Source organism: Eulemur rufifrons, chromosome 6 (genome assembly GCF_041146395.1).
Source record: "Eulemur rufifrons isolate Redbay chromosome 6, OSU_ERuf_1, whole genome shotgun sequence".
In the NCBI taxonomy this organism is placed as follows: Eukaryota; Metazoa; Chordata; class Mammalia; order Primates; family Lemuridae; genus Eulemur; species Eulemur rufifrons.
The window spans coordinates 77,498,940-77,521,374 of record NC_090988.1 but is presented as its reverse complement, the minus strand read 5'-3'; the positions used below and the strand labels follow the sequence as shown (position 1 = coordinate 77,521,374).

Here is a 22,435-nt window from a genome sequence, read left to right as displayed (position 1 = left end):
AAAAATTATGTAAGACATATACAAACTATAAACTATGTTTGATTCAAAATTTATTAAACCATTCAAATAGAAAAGTTGATTAATGATGTTTTTTATGCTTTTTCCAGTTGAGTGACTATACAGTATTTGCCATTGGTGAAAATTTATATTTCAGATTAAATATTAATTACTTTTATGTTCTTTTAGATATAAAGCCATTATGAATTTAATCAAAATGTCTATATGTGTATGGAATTGAAATAATTTGTTTTGTCATATATTTTACCTGTTTAGGACTGCTTCAATTGCTACTGATGAAATGTTTTTGGTGAATAAAACATTTAATAATATAAAAATATATAGACACATATTTTTGATAATTAAGGTAGTGCTAGCTCAAGCTGCTGCTGAAAGGGCTCTTTGTAAAAGTGTATAAGCTTAATATGTAAAAGTACTACAACAGTTAATACCAATAATGAATGACTTAATTTTTAAAATCAGTAATTCTTAGTCAAGTTTTCCATTAGCAGATGGGGTTTAGCTATTTTCTCTAAAATCAATACATTAGTTAATTGGGTTTTTTTTTTTAGCATTTTTATCCCAACTAAAACCTTTATCAAGTACTTTATTTAGAGGTGTTAATTATTTTAATATTTTTCTCTAACACGATCCAGAATAAACTGAGAGAAAATGAAGTGAAATTATCCCATCAGTCACCCAAACAGTATGCAACATAACTGCCAAGACTAGAAAAGATAATTAGTGTTGTCAGTGTTATGATCCTAGAGTACTTAATTTTAAAATATTTATTCATAGAACTTGATTTTTATCTTATAGTGTTTTTTGATTTAGTAGCTTTATATTTTAAAAAATAAAGTATGAAACCTCAGTCTAAATGTTTTTAAACTTTAAAATTTTAACTACATATAGGAGACCAAAGTATTTTCTTGAAATTATAAGAATAATTATAACCATCCATTTTACACGTGGTATATTAATGTACTTATAGCCTCTGTTTCCATGTAGTACCTTTTATTCTTCTCCATATAAGGTCTTTATTAGAAAAATCAGCAAATACAATAAATTTGTACAGAGTTCTTTTGTCAGATCTTCCTAGCAAACTTGTTATTTTTTATTTATTTATTTATTCATTCACAATCCTGCCCCTTGGATTGAATAAATTTGTTATTCTTGCTGTATTTTCTTTAATTGATTCCAAGCTATTGTATTCCAAGATGTTTCTTCATTTTTGCCACATTTAAAATGAATGAATGAGAAATCGTAACAATATTTCTACTGAACTGCATTAATTTACAAAGGACTTCTTTAGCCTTCTATTTGTATTTTTGCTATTTGAAAAATTGGTTATTTAAAATTCTGCTATCTTATGAAAAGAACTATCTATGAAATAAATGGACTAAAATATTTTTAATTTCAGATTATTTTGCCAAGTTGCTTACTATTTCAGGAAAATGTTCTGTGGTAGTTAATAATATTATATATATTTTTTAAGTAGCTTTCTGATCAAAATAAAATTTGTAAGCTTTTATTAAATCTGTTCAGTATTTACTTTTCTATTTTTTATTGAGTTATTTATCTGAATAACTCTTGAGAGTTAGTATTTTTTCCTTTGTCCTAAGCATCATGCTTATTTGATTAGAGGTGATTATTTCCTTTGGAAAGTACCAAATAAACTCATAAGTAAATTCAACATAAACATATAAGGTCTTCTCAATGATATACATTCGTTTCATATATATGTATAGGTTATTTGAATTTACTACCTTGTTGATAACTTATAAGAAATGTGGCTCATCTTAAAAAGCTAGATACTAATTTAATTGGCAGCACAGGTGACACATAATCATGTCAGTAACAGTTAAGGGAGGTCTTTTGGAAATAAGAGAATGGGATATGGGATGAGAGAAATGAGAAGAAATTTTTTTTGAAGAATGATAAGTCAGGTGTAACAAAAGGTCAGATGGGAATCAAAGGAATTCTTTTTTTCTTTTTCTTTTTGAGACAGAGTCTCACTCTGTTGCCCGGCTAGAGTGCCACAGTGTCAGCCTAGCTCACAGCAACCTCAAACTCCTGGGCTCAAGCAATCCTCCTGCCTCAGCCTCCTGAGGAGTTGGGACTGCAGGTGTATGCCACTGTGCCTGGCTAATTTTTTCTATTTTTTTTTTTTTTTTTTTGTAGGGATGGGGTCTCTTGCTCAGGTTGGTCTCGAACTGAGCTCAACCTCTTCCCACCTTGGCCTCCCGGAGTGCTAGGATTACAGGCACCTGGCCAGGAATTCTTGGTTATTTAAGAGATGATAAACTTTTTTTCTTTTTTGATGATTTATTAAACTTATTCTCTCTCTAAAGAGCCATGCATGAACTGTAGACTGGCGTAGTGACAGCTAGCCTATGATAATGCTAAGTGATATTTCTTCCATTTGAAATAATATCCTTCCACTATTGCTTATTAGACTGCTATATTGTTCTGAAATAGATCATATAGCAGTTGGGGAATTATTGGTAGATGAATGGGTTTGGTTTTGGTATTTCACTGTTTGGGAAGTGGTGCCTGATTATATTAATTAAACATGTCAACTGTTTATTCTTCATAGATATAAAGTGAAAGTGAATTTCAGAAAATAAGATTGGATTAATGAAATACATCAAAATATTAGCATTATAAAGTTCATTTGATAGAAATTTCTAGAATTATCCGAAAGGTAACATTAAGTTTAAAAATAAATTCATTAATTTTAAAGTTTTGTCCAGTTTCTGAAAATGTTGAGTATTTCAACAGTGGTCTCAAATGACAGCACAAAGTCCTTTACTGGGCTTCCTTCCTGGGGGTTTATTAAAACCACAGGTTCTGCAGCCTTGTTCTCAGAGATTCTCTTTCATTAGCTCTATGATGGAGCCTGGGAATTTGGATTTCGAATTTTGAATTTTGGTTGATATTAGGTTATCAGGTTATTTTGATGTTGCAGTCAGATTGAATACTGTTTTAAACCTTAAAGTAATGACAGTCATTTCCTCTGGGAATGAAACAAAATAAACAGGTTTTAATAAAATCTTCATAGATTATAGGGATCTGAGTGCTTTGAATTTGCAGTTACAGAAAATAAAAAATATCCTCTGCACAAGTCTTACAGTAGATTTAACATTTATAGATTTGAACAATTCATGAGCAGCTCTGAAGGTGATTTTGAAATGGCAGGAATTTGAATTACTTTGATGGAGAGTCTGCCCTGTGAGAGTGAATTATTAAGCTATTGAGCAGAGTACACTATTCAGCATTCATGTCTTAATGAGTCTTTGTTTTTCTCTGCTTGTCACAATAACTTCCATTTAGGATCTGAAGTGGACATATATCTTTCAGTTACTTTATATGCATCATTCTGTGGGGAAAATGTATTTTGTGTAAGTATTCTTGAATTTGAAAATCACAAAGCTCTCAGAAATGCCAAAATCTATTTTTTCTTGTCCAATTGAAGGTGAATGTGGCAAAATTGTGATGTTGAGATTCGTTTTCTGCTTCCCCATCTACTTGTTTTTGTTCACCTTTTCTTAATGTGAACATGTCTTTAAATGCCAATTTACTCTCTGACTCTGTTCCTCTATCAAAGCAAAAAAAATTTATAATATTAATCACTTTGCTTATTGGCTGCTTACACTTTAGAATGAATGAATTTCTGTAAACTGGTGGTCTCAACATTTGACACATTGCATTTCTTTCCTACTTCTGAAACAAAATGCTTCCTCTTCTTTTCAGAGGAATTTCAGACCTGAACAATCAGGTGGACATTTTCTTTGTGGCTTTGGGTATTCTGAAATTACTCTAAGTCTTCTTCAGTGGTTGGATCCAAATCAGGATCTTAGAATTGGATTCTAAGAAGGAATCTTTAATTTCTTTCCAGCTTCTAGAGTTCACTTTGTTCAATCTTTTTAGCTGGTTTTAACATCAGTCTAATCTCCTTTTCCCATATGACGCATTACTCCCAGTACCTATTTTATTGTTTCCAAAAATTTCTTTCATTTAAGGTGAGAGGCAGTATGGCATAGTGGTAGACTTTAGAGCCAAACCACCTCATTTTGAATTCTGGCTCTGCCTCTTATAAACTGTGGGATTTTGAATAGTTTTTTAACCTCTCTGACCCTCAGAGAAGTTTCTTTATCTATAAAATGAAATACCTAAGTTCTCATAGAGTTGTTGTAAGGGTTAAGTGAGTTAACATATGTAAAGTGATTAGAACAATACCTGCCTAATTCTCTCTGTTATCATTTTGGTTTTGCCTAAATTACTCCCTTTAGTATGTAAGCTGGCAAACGTTTTCTCAAAACTTGTTTTCTGAAAGTGTTTTTATTTTCATTTTAGCTTTTGAGGTATGTTTTCATCGGGTATAGAATTATATATAGATTGGTGATTTTAGCCGTTTAACGATGCCATTTCATTTTCTTCTGGTTTTCATTATTTCTTATAAAAAAGTAGCCATTCCATTCTGTTGAACAGACAAAATTGTTTCTTTGAAAATAAGTTAACCTTTATTTCTGACCAATTTTAAACTTTTGTTATGTTTTTCAGCTGTTTGACTCTACTGTGCCTGGATGTATTTGTTTGTTTTATATTTATCCTGTTCAGGGTTTGTGGAATTTCTTGAATTTATGAGATAATGTCTTTTATCAGTTTGGTAAGTTGTCCACTAGTATTTCTTCAAAATATTGCTTCTGTCCTATTTTCTTTTCCTTTCCTTTAGGTCTCTGATTATGCTTGTTTCCTGTATTGTCTGCCTGTTTTCCTCTTTGTATGGCAATCTGATTACATTCTCCCAACTTGCATTTCAGTTCAATTGTCTTCTGTTAGGCTGAGCTTAGTAGGCTGAATCTGCTAGTAAATCTATGTAATGAATTTTCAATTCTAGTTATTGTATTTTATCCTGTAGTATTGTGTTATGTATAATTTTCATTTGATTTTTTTGATAGATTTTAGGTCCGTGCTGAATTTTATCTTTTCCTCCTTTTTTTTGAATGTTAATCATATTTTATTAACATGTTAATAACTTATTAACATGTGATTTTAAATGTTATTTTTAAATCTTCATATGTTAACTTGAATAACTGAATCACCTGTTGTTCTTTCTGTTGTGTATTTTTTCCTCTTAGTTTTCAGTGATTTCATTCTGCTATGATTGAATGCAGTCATTGGTACTATTTTAAATGTTTATAATCTTTGATTGAATTAAATTAAAGAGTATAATGACCCATTTTTAAAATTGGAAAAGTATTTGAATAGACATCTTTCAAAGAGGATATACAAATGATCAATAAGCACGTGAAAAAGATGCTTAACATCTTTTGTTATTAAGGGAATGTAAATCAAAGCCACAATAAGATATTACTTCATACTTATTAGGACGGCTATAATCAAAATATGGACAATAATAAATGTTGGTGAGGGTATGCATAAATTGGAGACCATATACATTGGTGCAGCCATTTTAGAAACCAGTTTGGCAGTTACTGAAAAAGTTATACAGATTATTAACCACATGACCTAGTAATTCCATTCCTAGGTTTATATCCAAGAGAAGTGAAACATATATCCACATCAAACCTGTACATAAATGTTCATAGTAGTATTTTTTATAATAGCTGACAGTGAAAATAACCTAAATGTCTGTTAACTGATGAATTAATAAAGTGGTATATCTGTGCATTGGAATATTATTCAGCCATAAAAAGGAATGATTCTGATACATGCTACATCATGGATGAACCTTGAAAACATGATGCTAAGTGAAAGAATCACAAAACACCACGTATTATATGATTTCATGTATATGAAATGTCCAGGATAGGCAAATCCATAAAGACATGGTTGTTAGGAGCTAGAAGGAAGGGGAGAGGGGAATGGAGAGTGACTACTAATGGGTATAGGCTTTCTTTTTGAGGTGATAAAAATGTTCTGGAATTAGATAATGATGATGGTTGCACAATCTTTTGAATATACTAAAACCCACTTAATTGTACACTTCCAAAAGGTAAATTTTATGGTATGTGAATATAATATCTGTTTTCAAAAAAGGCCTTTCCTCTGAGGTTATGAAAGTATTGTGGAAGTTCTAAATAATGTTGTATTCTTCCCATGAAAATTAAGGGATTTTGTTTTGTGGTGTTTTTCCCCAGCAGTATGAACAGGTTAGTTGAATCCTGTCAAGGGTTGGTCTTATTCTTTGTTAAGCCTGATTTATTTCAGCTTTGCCTTCACTCTTAGGAGGTAACTTTGTTGTAGTCCTAACATGGCCGACCTTGGAAGGTCATGAAGTTTAATCTCTCTATCCCTAACATTGTGTGGTTTTCTTTGGTTGCTGACATTGCTGCAACCCAGATCTTTAGCCTTTTATCTGCTGCTTTCTAATGCTGTTCAGGTATTTGGAGTTGACTAGCATCCTAAAAGGTTTCTTCCTTTCTACAGTTTGACCCTCACATTCTATCTACTTTGACAGCCAATAATTCCAACTTCTGTCTCAGCCAAATGGGACTGCCACTTTCTGCTAAAACTCTTATTTTCCTGTGCTGTGAATTGGCCAATGCCCTAATGGAAAAGTCCAGGTGAATGTGGAGCTCACCTTATGTTCTTCTCTCATAGATCCTCACCTCTCAAGGCCTCCCTACATTGGTACCTGATAAGCTTTAAACAGCTATTTTGTGTATTTTATCCAGATTATGTAGTTGTTTTCACCAAGAAGGTTAGCCTGGTATAAGCTACTATGTCACAGTTAACATTGAAGTCTTCCTCTTGCCTTTTTTTTTACTTTAGTGTTTAGTTATCTCCTCTATCTCTATTTCCCTTTCTCTGGTGAGAGATAGGGAACTAGTTTCATTCTTCTGCATATGGATATCCAGTTTTTCCAGCACCATTTATTGAAGAGAGTCTTTTCTCCAATGTGTGTTCCTGGTGCCTTTGTCAAAAGTCAGTTGGCTGTAAATACATGATTTATTTCTGGGTTCTCTATTCTGTTCCACTGGTCTATGTGTCTGTTTTTATGCCAGTACTATGCTGATTTTGTTACTATAGTGTTGTATTATAGTATTAATATATTTTGAAGTCAGGTAGTGTAATACCTCCAGCTTTGCCCATTTTGCTCACTGTTGCTTGGGCTATTCAAGGTCTTTTGTGGTTCCATATGAATTTTAGGATTGATTTTTTTATTTCTGTGAAGATTGTCATTGGTATTTTTATAGGGATTACACTAAATCAATAGATCACTTTGGGTATTGTGGTCATTTTAACAATATTATTTCTTCCAACCCATGAGCTGGGCTGTCTTTCCATTTTTTGTGTCCTCTTCAATTTCTTTCATCAGTGTTTTGTGGTTTTTATTGTAGAGGTCTTTCACCTCCTTGACTAAATGTATTCCTAGATATTTTATTGTTTTTTGGTATCTATTGTAAATAAGATTGCTTTCTTGATTTCTTTTTCAGCTAGTTTGTTATTGGTGTATAGAAATGCTACTGATTTTTATATGTTGATTTTGTATCCCTTAACTTTACTGAATTTATCATTTCTAAGAGTTTTTTGATGCAGTCTTTAGGTTTTTCTATATATAAAATCATGTTGTCTGCAACCAGGGACCATTTGACTTCCTCTTTTACAATTTGGATGCCCTTTATTTTTTTCTCTTACCTAATTTCTCTGGCTAGGACTTCCATTAATATGTTAAATAAGAGTGGTGAAAGTGAGCATCCTTGTCTGTTCCAGATTTTGGAGGAAAGGCTTTCTGCTTTTCCCCATTCAGTATGTTATCTGTGGGTTTGTCATGTATTTATTGTGTTGAGGTATGTTCCTTCTTTGCCTAATTGAGAGTTTATATCATGAAGTGATGTTGAATTTTATCAGATTCTTTTTCTCCATCTATTGAGGTGATCATATGGTTGTTGTCCTTCATTCTGTTGATGTGATATATCACATTTATTAATTTACATATGTTGTACCATCCTTGCATCCCTGGGATAAATCTCACTTGATCATGTTGTTACATCTTTTTGATGTGTTGTTGGATTCTGTTTGCTAGTATTAATATTTTAATGAAGACTTTAGCATCTATGTTCACCAGGGATATTGGCCTGTAGGTTCCTCTTTTCATTGTATCCATGTCTGGTTTTGGTATCAGGGCAGTGCTGGCCTGATAGAATAAATTAGGAAGAATTCCCTTCACTTCAATTTTTTGGAATAGTTTGAGAAGAATTGGTGTTAGTTTTTCCTTACAAGTTTGGTAGATTTCAGCAGTAAAGCCATCTGGTCCTGGGCTTTTCTTTGTTGGGAGATTTGTTATTACTGATTTCATCATTTATCAACTTTGTCATGTTAAGCAAGTTACTACTCTTGGGCTTTTTTTCCCCTTATCTATAAATTGAGGATGATAATAATATTTATCTTACGGAGGTATTATATGTAAAGCCTGCCGTATAGTTAAGTATTAAACAAATATACACATTATTAGTTTTAGTGATATATTTTAATAAATTTAATCGGAGAAAAGTGTGTTATATCCTAGGCCTAAGACAGACCATTAGTTGAGAAATGATAAATAGTAACAGGTAAATAGAAAGGAAGGGACAGATACTAGGAATATCTTAGATGAATAATATTAATATTTTAAATTTACATAGCTTAAAAAATCTTTATATGGTTCTTTATGCTGTTTCATAGTATTCATGTATTCATTTTATTATATCAGTGGTTAACAGCTGACAACTGAATGTAATGTTACAACTTACAGAGCACTTTGACGTATTTTACTGAATTTGATTCTCAGAACCATTCAGAGATATTATTATTTCCATTTTATTAAGCCCCAGAAAGGTTAAATAATTCATCGAAGATCACAGAAGTTAATAAAAGAACCAATTTAAAACTTGAATCTCAATATACCTATTTTAGTGGTTTCTCCATTATATCATATGACAAGAACTAATGTAGTAAAGAAACAAAAGAGAAACTATTATTAGTACTTTGAAAGAGTTACTATCTTTTCTTAAGTATCTGCCTTAATACTGAGAAATAACGAAGACACAGAAGGGAACAGACTAATTCAGAGTCTACTAGGTATGTAATTAATATATATATATTGATATATATAGTATATATTAATATATAATACTGGTTATATATTAATATATGTAATATATATAAATATATATAATATTTGAATATAATCTCTCTTTGTTAGATGAAAATATTCAGTGGCTATAATTTGCCATTGAAAATATCTTTAGCAGAAATGAAAATAAACTCCTGCTTTCCTGCATTAAACTGTATTAGGCTTTAAGTATATTCTGTGTGATTATAAAATATTTTACAATTGAACTATTTCTTAAGTGTTTTTTAATAGTATTGATCATGAAACTTTTTGAAATTTACCATTAGGCCAGTGGTGGCAGAGTCTACATAGAACTATGATTCGTGGTGTTCTGGGAAAAACCTTTCGACTTGTTGGCTATACTATTCAGTACGGCTGTATAGCTCATTGTGCTTTTGAATATGTTGGTGGTGTTGTCATGGTAAGTTTTTATATTCAAGAATATTCATTTTAAATATATGCTGTTTTTCCAAATTAAAGGAAAATATTTTTACCTTTACTATAGCTAAAGTTATTTAATGAATAAAATATGAAAGCTAAAACATAAAATCTTTCTAAATATTGGGATATAAGAGAGTGTGTTTCATTTGGCACTGATGTAAATTATAAGAACCATTACTTTAAATATATTTTGTATTGTTTCTAACAGAGGCACGAAAGGTCCTCGTAACAGTCTAGTAATAATAGCTGTTACTGTTTTCTAGGTTATATTTGATGTTTTATACTTATTAACTCATTTAATCTTTTACACCTCTCTGAGGTACTTACTAGACATACATTGTACATATGAGGAAACAGACTCAGAAAACTCAAGTAATTTGTTCAAGGTCTCACAGTTAGTAAGTAGCAGAGTTGGAATTTCAACACAGATTTGTCCAATTTTCAAAACTCTTACTTGTAACTACCGTGTATTTAACTGTCATTAGAACAAATGCTTATTCTGCCTAATATCAATATTAAAATGTTAAAGCTGCCCCCAATCCCCAACCAGTGTTTTCTTAATTTGGCATCATGAATCAACCAACCTTGGCTGTTCAAACTTTTTGTGATGTAAATGAAATAATAAATTGACTGGCCAGGCAATGGTTCTTTTGTTGTTGTTATTACTATTTTTTTATTAGGTTTACACTAAGAAATTGACAGTCATACAACCTGAAGTTGAGCTGTAGTAAATAAATATACTTAACTGAAACTCCCCTCTTTGATTTTTGAAATTTACATTGATACTTCCAGAGATAGAAAACATAAACCTTCATTGTATTCTTTTTTATTTCTGCCTGACTAGGAAGTTTTGAGTAAAAAGTTTTATTTACAAATGAGTAGAGTAAATGGAGATTGTTGTATTTAGATTTTTAAAGTGGCAGTGCTTATTTATTCCAATTTTGAGGTACAGGTTAAGTATTCCTTATCCAAAATGCTGGGGACTAGAAGTGTTTCCGATTTCAGATTTTGGAATATTTAGATATATAATGAGATATCTGGGAGATGTGACCCAAGTTTAAACATGAAGTTCACTTACGTTTCATATACATATACCTTATCCACAAAGCCTGAAGGTAATTTGATACAATATTTTTAATAATTTTTTGCATGAAACCAAGTTTTGACTGCATTGACTGCATATGAGGTCAGGTTTCGAATTTTCTACCTGTGGCATTGTGTTGGCATTCAAAAAGTTGCAGATTTTGGAGCATTTTGGATTTCAGATTTTTGGATTAGGCATGCTCAACTTGTATTTATCAAGATTATTGTTTTAAGACATACAAATATGAAAGTCTTTAAAGTCCATCTCATTATGCTAGTATTATTCAGTAGAAAATATAAATTGCAGCCCCATCAAATGAGTAAGCTATTCTCTTGGAAAAGTAAGAAAGGACATCAACTCATGGAGAATAGTATAATTATCATCATGGTCACTGGATGATATTTATTTACTTTTTTTTTTTTTTTTTGTTGAGACAGAGTCTCACTTTGTTGCCCAGGCTAGAGTGAGTGCCGTGGCGTCAGCTTAGCTCACAGCAACCTCAGACTCCTCGGCTTAAGCGATCCTACTGCCTCAGCCTCCCGAGTAGCTGGGACTACGGGCATGCGCCACCATGCCCGGCTAATTTTTTCTATATAGATTTTTAGTTGACCATATAATGTCTTTCTATTTTTAGTAGAGACGGGGTCTCGCTCAGGCTGGTCTCGAACTCCTGACCTTGAGCGATCCACCCGCCTCGGCCTCCCAGAGTGCTAGGATTACAGGCGTGAGCCACCGCGCCCGGCCAGATATTTAACAGTAATAAGAAATGAATCATTCATTCATTCAATAAATACGTATTGATTATCAATTTTATGCCAAGCGCTGTTCTTGGCCTTGGTTATATAGCTGGAAACATGAGAGACAAGGTCCTAGCCCTCACAGAGCTTGCATTTTACAGGTGACCAAAATTGGAAACGTAGATAATGTTATTTTATCTCTGTATTATAATGTAATATCAATAAATGATTTATAATAATATTTGTGTTTCCAGACTTGGTGGCTACTCTATAGTTGAACTTACCTGGAAACTGCTAAATCATTATGAATCATCCTCAAGCTCAAAGAATGTTTGTTTGATTTTTTCCTTTTAAACCTGCTCAGATAATTTATGTTAAATTTAAAGAGGTTTTGAACTCAAATTACAAAATTACCTCTCTTTTCAGTGTTCTGGACCATCAATGGAGCCTACAATTAAAAATTCAGATATTGTCTTTGCAGAAAATCTTAGTCGACATTTTTATGGTATCCAAAGGTAAATTTCTATCATGAATATATTAAACTTACAGTGAAAACACACACACATATATTGTGTCTTCTCTGTAGTCCCTTAACTTTATCTTTAAAAACACTTATAAGTAACCAAACTAATGAACAGCTAGATAAAATTTTGAGTCAAATATCTTCTCTCAGTTTTAGAAAGTTTAATAGTTTCTCTAAACACATGCAGTTTCATGGGTCAATGTATTTCTTACATCATTGTCAAAAATGGTTATCAGTCTCTCTTATACTTGTAAGTCTACTTTACTTTCTTATTGAGTCCTAGAATGTTTTTAGTTAAGAATTAGGAAGTTAGGGACTACATTACATAAGCCAAATCAATGTTTTGGTTTTTACATTTTCAAAAATAATTCTATAATTCTGTTGATGGCTGTTTATTCTCTCTACATAGCCTGTGATAACCATTTGATGATTTTCAGATCACAGCATTGTATGTAGCTGAGAATTTTATCTAGTATGATTCTCCTGATTAATTATATTAAGTTGAATAACTCCTTGGCAAATGTTGTCATTAAACCTTTTTAAATTCTATTCCAAACTGGGTTCCAATCCTTGTGATACGTTATTCTAATTAACTATATTAGTATAATTCCTTCCAAATGAATGTCAAGTATTAGTAATTTAATGTATTTTCTAAAGGGCACTGCTCAGATTTCTTAAAATTATAAGTCCATTTATTTTTTATAATTCTGGAAAACATAAATCTGTGCCAGCTTTTGTCTCAGTAAACTACAAACGTGACTCCCTCGAGCTGGTATTTAGCTTATAGCATAGTAAGCAGGTTTAGGGTAGGCACTCCTCTTTCACTGTTCACTTTGCTATAGCGTGTTTCACATTATTGAAAAATCATCAAGAATGGTGTAAAACTGTTCTTCACATTTACTGACCTTTCACCAGCCTTAGATTCTGCACATGTCTCTTGGTCATGCTGTATGGTCTAGCATGCTCCCTAGGAAGTAATTCTTCTTCAAATCTTTTACCCGTAACAAAATCAAAATACCTATTTGTAGATATGGGGGTTATGAAATAAAACTTATATAATAGGTTGTGTCCTAGCTCCCTTTTCTTTTTAACCTACATCAAATTAATCTAATGTAGCCTTTGCATTAACTAGAGACTTAGCCTTACTATAGCATGAAGACAAGTTTCTGTATTCCGTGCTAGTGACATGATTTTACTCATAGTCCTTTGGCATTCTTAACAAGGAGCTGAAGTTATTGGCTGAATAGTTTTTGAATGAACAGCTCAATATTTTCTTTTTAAAAAAATATTCTTTGCATTTAGTTATGTAATACAAATTACTACATATAGTAAATTAATTAAGATTCTTTGAAGGTTTCATTTTTTACTCTATTCATCCAGGTTGCAGGACAGGGCCAAATCTGGCATCTATATGAGATATACCAAAGTAACTTTTAGAGCCAAGGGAGCCAGTTGGTAACTTCTACTTCAAAAATATTACTGTGCTTTAAAAATATTCTCTCTTATCTGCAGCACAGAACTCTTAAGATTTCGTGGGAATCTCTGACCTCTATTGCTGGCTGCCTGTTTCTAAACAGGCAAAAATAAAAGCCTGGATATCTGCTAAAGCCCGTGAATCTCTCTTCAGTCAGCTGCACAGAACACTCAGATTTGACACAATTTCATTTTTACTAGTACTTATTCTTCCAATAAATAGTTAATGAGCACCTAATTTATAAGATATGGTATACATTATATGTTAAGATTAATGAGATATTGACACCTCTTTTCAAAAGCTTACTGTCTGGTAGAATAATAAGGATATTTATAACTATAAATGAAACAAGAAAATTTTAATAAAGCTCCTGTTAGAACTCTATTTGAAAGAATTGTGAGTCCAAGGGATAAGTATTTTGATCTAAGTTCTGTGCATTTATCTGGTTAGACTACCAGAAATATAATCAACATTAACATTGCCTTCTGTAAAAACAGCATGACTGAATTACGATTTCTATGTTGCTATTCAAGTGCAGAATTTGTTTTAAGGGTCATATTGATTATTTGATCAAAAACTTAAAGTGCATGAAACACCCATGGTAAAAGTTTCTTCTTCCAAAGCTACCCAAAATCAACTTTGATAGAGTGTTATACAATCTTTGCAAACTCGTTCATCTAAACAGTTCCACTGGCATGGTTCTAGTTGGTTAGAAAGAGAATAGTTTATCCTATTTTCAAAAGAAGGCAACATTATATTGCCTCCAAATTGTAGAATTTAATGATTTGATACCTTTCAGCTTGTACCAAGAACAGCCTCAAAAAATGATCATTGTTAAAACTGTAACTCCAAGTACTATAAAAATAATAATAAGAAGAAATAAGAAATGATCATTGTGAATACTATTTCTGCATTTTCTGTAAAATTTCTGATAAAGATGGTATCTTTTATTCCCTTACAATAAAAATCCTTTTTATGAATTCTTCTTTGTTTTAGTTGTTAGGGACAATTTTGTCTTACCTCCCAAACTAAAATTTATTTTATGAATTAATGATTGCTGTATAACTAATCTTAATTTTTTTTTACTTGACTAACAAAAAATTTAGAACTCATTTTAATACTTGTATATAGCAATCATTAGGTTTCTGATTTAACCATCATCTTCCTTTTATTTTTTTGGCTTTTGATATTATTTTGACATATACATCTTTTATTATAAATAACATTAAATATTTCTGGAAGTAGGTACAACTAATAAGCATATATTTTAAATCCTTTTAAATATGTGTTAGTCAACAGAATTCACATATTGCTAATTTTATGCAAAAAGAGCATTGTGTTCTGTTGGTTGAGGTCATTAGTCCTACATCCTTTGTCTCTTTCTTTTCTACTTCATAAGATCTTTTATGTTGTTTATTACTACATAGATTGTCACTTCTTCCATGAATTACACCTTCCATATATAATCAGGCCCAGATTGGTTTTATATGTTTGATACCTTATTTTTAGAGTATATGTATGGGTAGCTTTTAGCATTTTATATGGTTGTGTCTTTTGATTTTTTTCTCAAATACAAGTTCTTTTGACTATACTATAAATTATATGAGTTACATAATTTATATGCTGTTACTCCTCAATTATTTGCACTCTAGGGAAACATAGATGATGTTTCTACCTTTTTAATGTGCTCTAGAGTCAATCGTGCCAGTGGCTGGGAAGTAAAATTTATTTAGTTAATTTGGTAGTATTTATATGGAATTGTCTTTCCATAGTTTTGGTTCTAAAAATTTAGACAAAGAAGTAACACATAATGGATATAGTGTAAAATGATAATTCTTGTGGAATTATCAGAAAGTTTAGAATTTTCTAAAATGATGAGAAGTTTTAGTTAGCTTTTCCATTGCTCTTTTTGTCGGATTCTAACCCATAAAAGTCAGTCACAAAGGTTCTCAAAGATAGTAAATAAATGGGAGGGTCATATATTAGAGGATAAATGATGTGGCTTTGTTTCAGTTGCCTTGTAAAAGAATTAAAACAGTACCATGCGTGTGTTCATGCTTAATAAATAATACTGACTTTTTTTGACTTTTTCCCCCCTCAGAGGTGACATTGTGATTGCAAAAAGCCCAAGTGATCCAAAATCAAATATTTGTAAAAGAGTAATTGGTTTGGAAGGAGACAAAATCCTCACCACTAGTTCATCAGATTTCTTTAAAAGCCATAGTTATGTAAGTAACATTTCAATTATGTTATTCATTGGTATCACAGTTGATTGACATTAACTGAATACATTGACAGAAGAAAATAAATTTTATTCATATTTTGAATGTAAGAAAAAGTGCTACAGCCAGTAGACTTTAAGTATGTTTATATCAAGAACAATTTGGCCATTATATTTCATATATTTTAGTTCCTTTTAAAACCCCATATAAACATCTCAGTAATAATTATTATAGGCAAGATTTATGAATGGATGCTAAAATTATTGGACAAAGTTTGAGGAGAAATAGGATATTTGGATAGTCTCAAAGTACTTCTTTCAGGATATTCATTACAAAGGGAACAACCTTAGGGGAGAAACCTCTCAGACACTACCTTTCCCAAGTGATCAAGGTTAACTTCACCAATAACAAGACATATCAACATAGTGTAGCCCTGAGTTGAACTACCAAGAAGGGAGCATCACTTTTGTGGCATTGCAAACAAACAAACAAACAAAAAATGCATAACTTCAGTTTAATCATGGGAAAACATAAGACAAACCCGAATTGAGATTCCTTCTACAGTATAACTGACCAATGTTCTTCAAAAATGTCATGGACATGAATAACATGGACAAACTGAGGAACTGTCATAGATGAGACAAAGGAAACCTGATAACTACATGAAATCTGGGGCCCTGCCTTAGAAAGTTTTTCCACTGATTAGTTAGTGGAGAATCTGGCAAAATCAAAGAAAAATCTACACTTTAGTTTTTAAAACCCTCTTTAAAATTTTAGAATAGAAATTGTATATAATCAGCTTACCTATAGAAAAAGAATGCAAGAGCAGGAGAATGAAAGAGTGAAGAGCAGATGTAATATGATAGTTCCTTTCACCAATCACATGGTTGCTATGACAGGGCTTATGGGGGAGGGGGTGGCCTTTTGTTTACTCAGCATATATGCTTCTTACTGTAATAATTAAAGCTTAATTTTCTACTTCAAATTTTCTGTCACTGTCAAATTAATACAGCTGTTATGTCTGTTAACTTTACCTCTATATTCATACCCAATGTAAATACATAATTGAAGAGTTAAACCGTCTTTGTCATTGTAAATTTATTTTGAACTATAATAGCCTCTGATTGCCGTATAAGTAAGTTTGATCAATAGCCTATTAAGGCTGGGCACGGTTGCTATCACCTGTAATCCGAGCACATTGGAAGGCTGAGTTGGGAGCATTGCTTGAGCCTAGGAGTTTGAGACCAGCTTGGGCAACATAGCAAGACCTCATCTCTACAAAAAGATTAGCTGGGCGTGGTGACGCATGCCTGTAGTCCCAGCTACTCAGGAGACTGAGGCAGGAGGATTGCTTGAGCCCAGGAGTTTGAGGTTGCAGCAAGCTATGATGACACCACTGTACTCTAGCCTGTGCAACAGAGCAAGACCCTGTCTCCAAAAAGCTAAAAAAAACATAGACTATTAAATAATCTATCTATTATTTATTTACTATCCATAATAGACTATGGTTCAGCTGTGCAAGTGTTTTTGACATTTATTACTACAACGCTAAACACACAGTAATTGTTAGCTGATGGTGATGTTAATGTTAAAGATGATAGCGTGCAATCAGGTAACCTATTTTTCTATTGTGGCTTTCATCATGAACACTGTATCATTTGCTTCTTAAAAAATGTTAGATTTTATCATACAGTTTCACCTTCATTCATGAGATATTCTAGTCATTTCTAAGTTGCTTTAGCAACAATTATATACTAGAGACCTGAAAGAGTTTTGTCAACAGACAGAACAACAGAACAAATAAATAATATCCTCTATCTATTCAAACACCATATTGTCGTTATTTTTATTTTAAGAGTTATAGAAGGAGGAATATCAGGACAAAAGGATTTAAAGTCTCTGCTGAGTAATCAGAGAAGATAACCAAAGGACTGTGAGATGTAAATTTTTATGAATATTCTCTTTAAGGAAAATATTGAGGATTTTTTGTTTTTAATTGACACAAAATAATTGCACATATTTATGGGATACAGTGTGATATTTTGATACATGTGTACACTGTATAAAAAATCAAATGAGAGTATTTAGCATATTTATCACCTCATACATTTATCATTTCTTTGTGGTGAGAACATTTAAAATCTTCTAGCTATTTTGAAATACACAGTACAATATTGTTAACCATAGTCACCCTACTGTGCAATGGGACACCGGAATTTATTCCTTCTGTCATTGAGTTTTTATATGTTTTATGAATGGACAAATTAGAGGACACTGCCATTTTGTTCCAGGTATATTCCATTCACTTTGGTTTGGCATATTTATAAGTATACAATAAATACATAATTGTAATATTCTTGGCCAACACTTACGTACTTCCTCTGTACTGTCACAAGGGTTAACTTATTTAATTATCACAACAGCAACCCAATGAAATAGGTAACAGTACTATTTGATAGGAAAACTAAACAACAGGGAAGCTAAATAAATTGGCCAATTTCAAACTGAGAGGAAGGGTTGGGATTCAAACACAAGTAGCCTGGATTCAGAATCTGTATTCCTTCCTGTGCCACTACTTATCCCAGAATATCATCTACTTATTTAATTATTATTTCTATTCCCATCTCATCAAATTGTACTTCCCTTAAAGTGTATTTGTCTTTGTTATTTTATAAAAGAAAGGGAACTATTTCTATGCAGGGGCAGTATTGATTCTGAAAGGGAAGCCAGTGTTTTCCAGGGCTTCCCCCCACCAGTTTTTCTAGGCTTGGTTATTCAAGCCCTAAGAATTGTATAGCTATTACAGAACCACTTTAGCAAATGTGTTCCATTAATCAAGGTGATTTATAACAAAAATTCATCCAAGTTTGTAGTACTCTGAAAAGATATCCAAACTGTTTGCAAAGTCTGCCCCTCTACAGTGTTCCCTTTTTCAGTTATCTCAGAAGCACACTGTGCTGTATTTTATTAAGTGGAGTTCTTCCCCTAGATACCTATGTGTACTCTTAGAAAAATCATTGTTTATAAGATGAAGACATTACTATTCAGATCTTGACTGAATGGCAGAATAAAGATGATCAATATTAAGTATGTTTTGAATTACAGGCAAAAAATATTTTTGTATATAGGTGTGTCAGAAAGCAAAACACCAAAATTATCACTTGGAACCTAGACTATAGAATTTAGCATATGAAAGAAATGGCATTGTTTGTAGGTTGGCAAAAAAGAACATAAACATTGGTTAAGTGATGTGGAATCATTTTATTTAATTTCAGAGTTCTTTCCCCCCACCCCCATTCCAGAGTTCTAAAAGTCCACGTGGCAAGCAACACTTATGAACCAGATTTATTTTTTACATTAAGTATTTGGAAACTAAGCAGTTCCTATTAAGTTGCTATTGCAGTGGGTTTTGCTTATTTTGAGGCCAATATTTTCCTGGGATTATGAGCTGAGTATTGGCTACTGTAAGGATATGAGCTTAATTTGTGACTCTCAAAAGAAACAAATTGTAATCAGCTGAAACGTCTTTAACACCTTGCCTTGCTAAACATACTGTAGGAATTCCTCAGTTTACTGTTCGAAGCCACTACTTTACCAAAAATAATTTAGTTGTAAGTAGGAGTATTTAGTAAATAGGAAATAAGTAACATGAATTGGCATTCTTCTGTTGGTTTGCACAGCAGGCAATATCCAAAGTAAAACCTTATTTAATTAAGTCTCCATTTCCCTAGGGAATACAGGGCCAGAGCTCAGGAAATACAGTAAAATTTTGTTATAAAGCCAATGAAGAGAAGAAGAAAAACACTTTGTAATCTTTATTAGGATAATATTGTGTGATAGTCCAAGACTGTGATTTTAACCCATAGTATAACTATGGTAGAGGTAGACATTTTGAAATATAGTAAATTCCTATCAGGAAACATGCTGTAAAATCTCCCATCCAAACAAACTTCCTTGACACTACATCCTCCTAAAGGAAAGAGTTGTATATACTTACTCTACTCTGAGGTTCTTATTCTCGTGCTCATTCCAGTTAGGCTTTTGGTCCCTACTGCTTCATTGAAACAGTTCTTGTCAAAGTCCCCAACTTCTCTGTTGTCTCTCCTGTGGGTCAACTGTCTGACCTTGTCCTACTTGACCAATTGTTAGTATTTGAAATAGTTGTTTTTGAAACCTGGTTTCACTTAGTTTAGGGGATACCACTCTCTCTAGGTTATCACTGTGGAGTACTGAACTTGGTCTAAATTAAGTCTTCTAAAGGAATAGGGGAATTATGGTATGCTGGACCTAACTTGGTCTTGTTTGGGGGGAAGGTTTGGTGCCCCAGAAATGCTATGGTGGTCTTTGTTACAATGAAGGATACGTTGCCCTTGCAACATTCAATCCTACTAATTAGGTTATGTGGTGATAAGAGTTTTCTACATTTAAGTAAAAATACATGTGCTTTTTGGATATATTTAACTACTATATAAGTATTTTGTTCTTTTGATCCTTTTATTGGTTGACAAATTAATGATGGGTAAAGTTGTTACCTGTGGTTTATAAACATCTCCTTTAAGTGAAAACTTCTGCTTTTCAGTGGTTGTTCATTGTAAAATGAAGAATCATTTTTGGAATCTTTCAAACAATTAAAACTTTATTTATTGAGTTTTAGTTTCTTAACTATAACGGCTACCTTGTAATGAAAATAGACATATTAATAGAATATGATTATGGAGAGTCCAGTATATTCCTGTGGTTAAAGCATAGCAATCTTTCACTATTGTTAAAGGAAGCAGATCTGTACTTACTAGGAAAATTATGTTTTATTTTTCTTCTAGCACTACCAAAAATATCAAGCTATATAAAGGTTTTTGGATGTTGTTAACACAGATTCCAGTATTGTACACAAAAGGTGAAATGCTGTTCACCAAATGATAGTCTACAACCACGGCACAGTGATGGTAGCTGAATAAGGAATGTAGTATTTCTTACATTTTTCTTTGTGAATTATAGAATATATTAATAACAATATCATTATTGTTGGTAGAAATGTAAGAAATGGAGACAATTTTATCCTTCAGAAAGAACTGATTAAATGTTTTCAGGATACACTGCTGGTGTAGTGTTTTTATTAATAAAAACTTGGAAATGCAACAATATGGCAGTAATAAAGCTGTTTTGCAGTATATTAGAAAATATTTAAATAAAACTGACAATCTGGGAAACAATCTCCCTAATTAGCATTATAAAATGGTCATGTTATATAGTTAACACTAATAGTCCTTTAATGTGTACTGTGTATTTAGGTTATAGTTCAAATCCCTGAATATCCTAAAGCTGTTTTTCTGTTTGTTTAAATGTCATTTACCTTAGCAAAAAGTCACAACCATCTGGTCTTCTATTACCACTTGTATTATAAACAGAAAAAAGTACTTCTCTGTAGAGAGAGGAATCATCAGATTGAAAGGCTTGTGTATTGTAAGCTGCTGATATACTAAATCCTTATGTCATTTAAATAGAAGAACTACCTAATAATGTCACTTATTACAACTAGGATATCTAAACAAGGGACTAGTTTTTTGCAGACTATAGTGATAAAAACCTGTGCTACACATCCATTTCTCAGCAACGGCTCCCAGGATAATCAATCATGGCATACTGCTAATGCCTTGATTGCAGCTGATGTGGAGGAAATATGTTTACTCTTTTGCTAAAGTGAAGTTCACTGCGGAGATGACGTGACTTTTTCATCCTATAGCTAACACAATTCTGAAGATAAATTTGACTTAGTATTTACAAGTCTAAGGTGTTTTTGTTCACTAAAGAATCATCTTTGAGGCCCCTCAGCTTAAGCATTTTCTGATGTGTTATGTGAACATTTTCAGAATAATTTGTGCTTAGTTTAACAATAATATGTAGTTTATAAGAATTTTATTTTGTAGCAATATATTTTATTTTTATGTTTGAAAATATGTCTATATGAAGATCAGTATTTCTCCTGAAAGAGAAGCGGGTTGTCCTGAAATTTATTCATGTTGCTCATGAATTATTCATGTTATTCATGTTGCTCACCTAATAATATTTTAATCACTCTAAGTTAGAAAGTCAGTGCCTTTGGTGCAAATGTAGAGGCAGTATTATATGTATTTTTATCTTCAAGTTATTTGGGACCTCTATACTTTAAAATTACCTTAAAGTAATTGAGAGAAATTAAGAAAGATTAAAATTGTTAACACTATTGCTCTATGTAAGTATCTGAACCAGACTCCGAACTCTTTTGGTACTAAAGAGAATATATTAATATTTCAGATATCACATGGCTTCCTCATCTGATTACAGTCATCTAAGTCTGTTGGAAAAGCTGCTGTTGATTAGGTGGAATATGTTCAGATGTCTTTTGGAATAAGCAACTAAATGAAGTTCTTATGTTATACTTTGGAAAATTAAAATTTGACAAGTTTCTGTGAACAGCTTAATATTAGTCTATAAAAATATTCTCACTCTACCTAAAATAAGAGTGGAAAAGAGAAGTAACATATATAAAAGTAGGTATGCATGTTATAAAATGACATTAGCCAGAAATTATTGGTATTACAAGTTATTACACTGCCAGTCTAGATGTGAGAGTGTTTTCCTCCTGGGTTAGAATTTTCATAACTACTTTAAGAAAATGTACAAATCACTTAGTATGGCACAGCTAGTGCTCGCATCTCCACAAACACACATGCAGAGCCAACAGGGAAGGATACTAAGCAGTATTTTTAACAAGGTACTTACAACTATAGGTGAATAATTTAAAATTCTCAGATGCAATTTGATATTCTCATCTACTTCCTATACATTGTTTATGAATC

At 32.1% G+C, this 22,435-nt stretch overlaps 1 protein-coding gene across 4 annotated transcripts in view; it reads left to right on the top strand.

Moving 5' to 3' along the window:
- The window catches only part of IMMP1L (inner mitochondrial membrane peptidase subunit 1), a 65,980-nt gene that overhangs the window by 34,023 nt on the left and 9,522 nt on the right, over positions 1-22,435 (top strand). For 2 of the 4 annotated variants that reach the window (XM_069469766.1, XM_069469765.1), the window contains 4 exons: positions 4,561-4,666; positions 9,406-9,539; positions 11,807-11,895; positions 15,479-15,605. In XM_069469766.1, the coding sequence (XP_069325867.1) occupies positions 9,435-9,539; positions 11,807-11,895; positions 15,479-15,605 (321 nt within the window). In that variant the 5' untranslated portion in view covers positions 4,561-4,666; positions 9,406-9,434. The remainder of the gene's footprint in view (positions 1-4,560; positions 4,667-9,405; positions 9,540-11,806; positions 11,896-15,478; positions 15,606-22,435) is intronic. The other 2 variants (XM_069469768.1, XM_069469767.1) reach the window with 1 other exon arrangement.